We start from the raw sequence: 6,959 nt of genomic DNA on the forward strand, positions 1-6,959 counted from the left end.
CTCCCTCCTCCGCAGTGGACTTCTCCCTCTCCCAACGTCACCCAGCTCAGGCTAAAGGCTATTGAGGCTGAGAAACTGCTTGGGAAGCTGCTGGTCTCATCAGTGATGTTGTGGAGGACACAGAGAAGGAGTCTGCCTTTAAAGAGCGGGAGCTCGAGGCCTGTCCGTTTGAGGAGAAGGGCATGGGGTCTGGGCTCAGGATACAGGTGGGATAATTATTACTCAGTGCATCAGGTGCAGACCCTGCATTACGACAAGACACCAAACATCATGGTAAAGGCCTTCAAGTAGCGGCAATGAGGCAGGCAGCTATGCCTACAAGGCAGATGGGAGGGAGGCAGGGCTGTACTGGGGGCTAACGTCCTCGGAAAGGTGGAAAAGCATCCTCTTTATAAAGGTATATGAGGCAGGTCATTGGAGGTGACCTCTGATGATCCCTGGAAACACAGTGGCTTTCGCAGGGTGGAGTCACAGCCTTAGTTGTTATCCTCAAAGTGCCACCTACGTTACACCAGCTCCACATGACGATGGCACTGAGGGCAAACCCTATCTGATGGCATTAAAACAGACAGGAAACCATACTCAATGCATCATCAGAGCAATGGAAATGTGGCTATGAGGGAACCATAACATATGTGAGCCACTGGCCTAAGACAGTCATGCCCTGGGCCAGGGAGGGGTCTCAAGAGATACAAAGCTGACCCCCAGTATTTCTTCTGAACCTCAGACCCCAAACCCTGTGGTCAGAAGCACCCGTGTCCTCCATACCAGAAGAGGAAATGCCCGCTTATGCTCCGCACCACTGCAGTACTTACAGTTAAAGGATGACGGAGACCCCCGGGGCCTCCCATAGTCCTCTCCGTACTGGGATGTCCGCCGGCCATAGGAGAGCTGGTGGCTGCTGTTGCTGCTGATGCCCATGCCTTCGACGGACATGCGCTCTTTGGTTTTCAGGGCATAAGCCCGTTCCTGCTTCAGCCTCTCCTCATCCTTCAGCAGAGCCATGACCTGCTTGACTTTCTCCCGGACATTTATGCCCTGGTCTTTGCCATCCCGGTCTATGTACTGGAAATCTTTTAGAGTCTGAATGGTAAAGAGGTTCTCCCGGCATTGATGGGCCACCTTCTCCGATCCGGTTTTGATGAGGTAGTCCAGAAGGGTCAGCGCTTTGTACACGTGGCGCCAGTTCTTGCCGCTATCATTCAGCCGTCTCCAGATCATCCCCATGACCTCGGCGAAAGCCACGGTGTTGAAGGTCAGGTCGGCAATCTCAGACATCAGGGAGCTGGGTGGGCCCCAGGGATCATTGGAGGTCGCCTCACGCACCTTGATTTCTGCCTCTGAATAATTGTGCACAATGTTTTTGACCTGCCGGCGCAAGGCAGAGGTAGTCATGGCTGAATCCTGGGGAAAGTCCACAGCTCACAGTAAGAAAGGAAAGGCTGGGGGGATACACAGCTGGGCTCCCAACCAGAGTCACAATGCCAGCTTCACCGGCGGAGGGGCTCTTGCTCCATAGGTTTTACATTGAGCTGGAAGAAAGAGGTAGACACCAAATGTTACATGCAACCTGCAACGATCAAAAGATGCCCAAGTGCCGCTTCCAAACCACACCTGTTGTTGTCTGGCTGCATCTTTAAGACGTATCATCAAGACCCATTAAACACAATTTGAAAGGTGACACTCCCCTGTTACTCTGCTACTTCCCAAACCTGAAAGGAAAAATGTTATAGAAAACGTTTGAGTCAAGCTCCAACTTCCCCTTCCCTCTGGTTTGAAGTTGGAACCAGATCCCAGGAAGAGCCTGAAATACCACAGGGGAGTCAATCCTCATGGTATTTCCTGCCAGAAACAAAGATTGCCAAATTTCTAGCTCTGTTCCACAAGGATGGAGAAGCATCCCAGCCTCCTGGAGGGCTTGACCCCCTTTTTTTGTGGGGGGGTGGGGTGGGAGGGCAGGAAAGCCTCATGAGAGAGCATCTAGGATATGCCAAGCCATCCTCCCCTCAAGCTCATGCATCTCATAGCCCCCTTATCCTCTGCAGCAGAGGTTCCCAAACTTTTTCTTATTGTGTACCCCCTTCCAGATGTACCAGCTAGCCCGCATACCCCTACCAGCATACCTTTTATATTTTAACCCCTTACATGCCAATTATTATTATAATGAAAATTGGATTTGCCATTCAACAGTTCCACCTGTGTACCCCCTAGAGACGTTTTGCATACCCCCAGGGGTGCGCGTACCAAAGTTTGGGAACCCCTGCTCTACAGCACAGGAGGATCTGGCACTCGCATGTGGCTGTGAAATAGGTTTGGTGCCTTTAGCCCAGGTATGGACGAGGCTCTGGCCACTGAGTGCCTCTCCATCTCCCCAGGGGCAGCAGAGGTGGGGGCTTTCTGGTACAGGGCTGCCTGAGCCTCTCCTACTTACCCTGTGGCCGTAATACCCAGCACATTACACTGCCAAAGCCCTTTACAAACATTAACTAAATTAATCCACAGCAAGCCCCTGCAAGGCAGGGAAGCATGGTTATCCGCATGGTACAGGACGGAGAACCGAGACGCAGGGGTGAAGTGACGCACGGAGAGCTGGCACTGCAGAGCCAAGACTCGCACACACTTGCTTCTGCTGCCTGGGCTCCATCCAACAGCCATATAGTCTCAGGCTGTCACTGGGCCTATCTGGTAGGCAACCAGAAGGGCCCGGTTTCTTGAGCTGTCAGCCCAGCACCTTTCAAAGGCACCCAGCTCACTAAAGAAACATGCAATGTCTCTGTTATATTGCTGCCAGTATCCCTACTGGGGGCAGGGGCAGGGTGGGGGGGAATTCATTTGCTACAAAGCAGAGGTCAGTAAGTTTAAAACCGACAAAAGAAAGTTCTTTTTCCCACTGCCAGTTTAACCAGATTCAAAAAGGGATCGGACACATTCTTGGAGGAAAGGGGCATCAGTAGCTCTAAAAAAATAAAAGGAAGTTGGGGGAACAGCCTCCAAACTTCCTAGACCAGGGGTCAGCAATGTTTTCGGGCAGTGACAAAAACACCCACAACCTTGACTTGTAAGATGCTGGCGTGCCAGGGGCAGGTGGCAGGGGAGCTGCGAGGGGCCCACTGCTTATTGTGGCAGCACAGCCCCTGCCCCTTCCCTGCCATCTGCCCTGAGGTGCACGTGCCAAGCAAAGTGCCTTTGCATGCCATGCTCTGGCACCCATGCCAGCGGTTGCCTATGCCTGTCCTAGACTTCAAATGCTGGAGGCTGCAAGTGAGAGAGGAACAGGGGAAAAAACCCTGGTCATATCCTGTTCGTTCTCCCTTTCAGCATCTGCTCTCTGTCCCCGTGTGACACAGGAGACTGGGCAAGATGGACCTATGGGCTGACCCAGTAAATGGCAGTTCTCCCATTCTTATGAGGCAGGGTGGGGTGCCGAAAGTTAAGAACATCTTGCTTCAAAACTTCTTGCACAAGGATAAGCTATCACATACACACACTGTCCGTGGCGGGCAGAGTGCAGCTAAATTGTCCTGCAGGATCCCACAGATACGGCTTGCCCAAGCAGAAAGAAACCTTCCTCCCCATCACCAGCGGCAGTAAAATCCGTATGGCAAACCAGATCACGCTGTGACAAGCCACCACGTGGCAAAGACTCCCCCTGCCCCGTACTCACGGACGTTGCAAACAAAAGACCCGGCGTGTTAGAAACCAGCTTCCAAATCTGCACTGGTGATAGGAAGAGCGGAGTCCAAAATTCAATCCCAAGGCTGCTCCAGGGTCCTCTTGTGCCCACACCAGGCCTCTCTTCCTAAACTCCCCCCTTTGCATCTTTATGTCCTTTGCTTCCCCATCCAGCCGCTATACCCTGGGAAATCACCACGTTTGAGATACCGACCCAAAGGGGAAATCCAGACCCGACTTGCGACGATGGAGACCCAGAGCCACACTGGAGGCAGAGAGGTGGTGAGTTTGCACTCCACCCCCCTCAGACGACACAACAGGTTCAGCTTCCGGGCTTTGCATCCTTAAAGGTGGCCCTCCCTATGCTCTGGTTGCTACATCAGGTTTCATCCCTCACCTCCCAAAGTGACTCAGAAATAACCTCCGCTTGCAAACCTCATTTTCTTCATGACTGAATCGGGGCTGAACACCCACTTGCGTGAACACGCCCATGAAGCACGTGTGGCTCCCACCGCGCACCATCCAAACCAGCAAAACCAGTCGTGTGCCGTCATTGCTTGGAGACACCTCCAGTGTGCACAGGCCCTTCGCTTGTCAGGACGTGGCTTTGGCCCTTCTCGTGGCCTTGGCCAGTCTCCACGGCTCTTGTGGAAGGAAAGGCCACATCGCTCCCCAACCACCGTGGGAAGTCGGAGGGGGAGAAGTCTGGAAAGACGGTGCTTGCACGGCCAAAGAAGTTTCTTTAAAGAAGCTTCCTCGTATTGATTTCCTTTCGTGATACAGCCCATTTACTGGCTTTAGATCTGAGTGCAGCTACATGCCAGTAAAATGACTGCAATCAGGGACAGCAGTGCTGGGGGGTGGGGAGGGTTTGGGGGGGGTTAGAGCATTTATTCCTCGCTGCTTAAAACAAGGACTTGGCTTTATCAATACCCTTCAGGGCTCAGATCAGCAGTCTCCTCTCCGAGAGCTACAAGGTCATTGATAAAGTTCCACCTTCGAAAAGGTGCCATGGTCCCTGCTACAAACAGCAGCCTGGCGGGGATTAAATCCTCCCTCTGCTCAGGACTTTCTTGCCTAGCTCGGGGGAGAAAGCCCCCTGCCCGCACACTCCCCCAGCGCCAAGGAGCAGCAGGCGGCACGTGACAGGTCCGATTGTCCCCAGCCCGCGCGGACACAGGGCTGTGGCCGGATTTCACCTGCTTTCAAAACTTCCTGGAAAGTTTTTGGTCTTTTATAAAGTACAGAGCGAGGGGAAGGGAAAAGAAACGCCAAGCAGGGGGGCAGTGGTGTGGGGGAGGAAGGGAGCGCGCGTGGGCCTGGAAGGCTGCCAGCGGTGTTAAAAGCAGCGAGTTTGATTGAACACAATATCTCCAGGAATATAAAGGGAGTGAAACAGAAACCGCACAGTAGATAAGGCAGCAGCACCAGGCAGCCTCATATGGAATTACTGCAGTGACCTTGAGCAAAAAGCTGTCAGGTGGGAGAAGGACACGCAGAGACTCGGCATCGAGCAGAAGGGCCCGGTGGCCACCACCTAGGGCACCTCGATGATCTCCCCGCAGGGGGCCAGGAGGGCACTGGGAAAGCAAAAGAGAAGGGGCTGGAACAAGAGAGAGAGGAGGACAGACAAAAAAATGATAGGGGAAGAGGCAGGAAAGCGCAGGGAAGGGAGGCTGAGAAAGAGGGAGAGCTTGGAGAAGGAAGAGGCCACCACAGCGAGGGTGGGAGAGAAGGGTGGAAAAGGGATATGGAGAAAGACTTGTTTAAACTTCAGTCGGACACGGGGCCCTCCCCGCAAGAGAAAGCGCTGCATGAGCCGAAAGAGGCGGCAGTCAAATTTGCATGGCGACCTGGACCATGCCGCCAGAAGCCAGCACTTGGCAAAGGCTCTCGCTGCCCCGTATCCACGGACCTTGCAAACAAACGCACGGCGGGGCCCTGGAAGGCCCGGCCACTGCCTGCCCGCTTTCCCGTCTCTTCCCCTGTGCGCCGGGGGCCAGGACGAGCCCCAGGGGCTGGGAAGGGCTTGGGCTGCCTTCAGACTTGACAACCCTCGAAAGGGATGAAAAGATGAGGCGGGGGAGAGAGAGGAAGGGGGGTGGGAGGTTCAGCGCGGGGCTCGGCTGTGACCCCCCGCCCCCCCAATGACATTTCCCGAGAGCCCAGACAACCCCAGAGGCTCTTAGCAAAAGCCTTCAAATCAGTGACACTGTTCACCAACCGACACGTGGGCACACGCAAAGCGCACACTTACCCCTCGGCTGCCCGCGCCGCCATTCAGACCTGCCGTGGCAGTGGGGGTTACATAATCCACTTCGGTTTTGTCCCCTGCCTGCGCCCCTGACGGGATGCCCGGCTGTTCTCCTGCCCTGGACGGGGCATGGCCGGAGGGGAAAGCGCAGCGTTTCCCAGGGCAGGCGCCCCGAGCTGAAGCCAGCTCACCCGGGGCCTCTGCGCTGAATGGCAATGCCAGCACCGCTCCCATGACCAGAGGGCCGCCAGGGAGGGTGCCAACACAGCGCAGGCTTGGGTCGAAAGAGCCGGGAGCGCCCTTGGCACCTATCCCTTGGGGCGCAGGCACCCTGCACCCCCACCTGCCTGCGCCGGGGAGCGGGGCAGGGGGTCCCCCACCTCCGCCATCCCCGAGCAAGCTCCAGGCCGCGCGCTGCAGGCAGGCCAGGGCCCGGGAAACGGATCCTACGGCTCTGCCAAAGTAGTGCCGGGAATCGGAGCGCGCTTCACCGCAGCCTGAGATGCTCCAGCCTCCAGAACTTTCCTCCCGCCCGCCTCGCCCCCTCCTCTGCCGCCACGGGCATCGCGGGCGGCTCCTGGACCAGGCAGCTGTGGCCAGGCGTGCCAGCGCAGCGGTGCAGGGCGAGGGCAGGGGCTCCTACCTCTGGCGCTGGCTCCCTCCCTGCGTGGCTGTGCGAGCAGCTCCCCCTCTGCGGCGCGAGAGGCAGACGGTGCTCAGCAGTCCGCCCTTGCACGGGAGACAGCTCCGCTCCCCGCAGAGGGCTGTCGGGGCTTAGGTGCTGGAGCTCCGAAATCCATCCAGCGCAAGCAGGGCTCCAGCCCCGGCGGGCGGCTCCCCGCGGGGTCCAGGGGAAGGGGCTGGAAGCAGGCTGGAGCGCAATTCCTTGAGACAGGCAGAAATCTTCCAGCTCTGGGTGTGAAAGTTGCTCAGCTGGCTGGGCAGGTCTGTCTCAGCACGAACAGGACACGACTCGGGAGGAATTGGCTGCTCTCATTAACCCCTTCAGGCCCACGGCTTTTTGCAAAGCCTC

The 6,959-nt window shown here is 56.3% G+C and overlaps 1 protein-coding gene across 2 annotated transcripts in view; it reads right to left on the bottom strand.

Moving 5' to 3' along the window:
- The window catches only part of EPN3 (epsin 3), a 31,955-nt gene extending 25,248 nt beyond the window's left edge, over positions 1-6,707 (bottom strand). For both annotated transcript variants that reach the window (XM_019517575.1, XM_019517565.1), the window contains exons 1-2: positions 6,570-6,707; positions 816-1,532 (exon numbers count right to left, since the gene is read on the bottom strand). In XM_019517575.1, coding sequence (XP_019373120.1) covers positions 816-1,395 — 580 coding nt within the window. In that variant the 5' untranslated portion in view covers positions 1,396-1,532; positions 6,570-6,707. The remainder of the gene's footprint in view (positions 1-815; positions 1,533-6,569) is intronic.
- Positions 6,708-6,959: the final 252 nt, after the last annotated feature.

Source organism: Gavialis gangeticus, unplaced genomic scaffold, assembly GCF_001723915.1.
Source record: "Gavialis gangeticus isolate Ggan-Ray unplaced genomic scaffold, GavGan_comp1, whole genome shotgun sequence".
In the NCBI taxonomy this organism is placed as follows: Eukaryota; Metazoa; Chordata; order Crocodylia; family Gavialidae; genus Gavialis; species Gavialis gangeticus.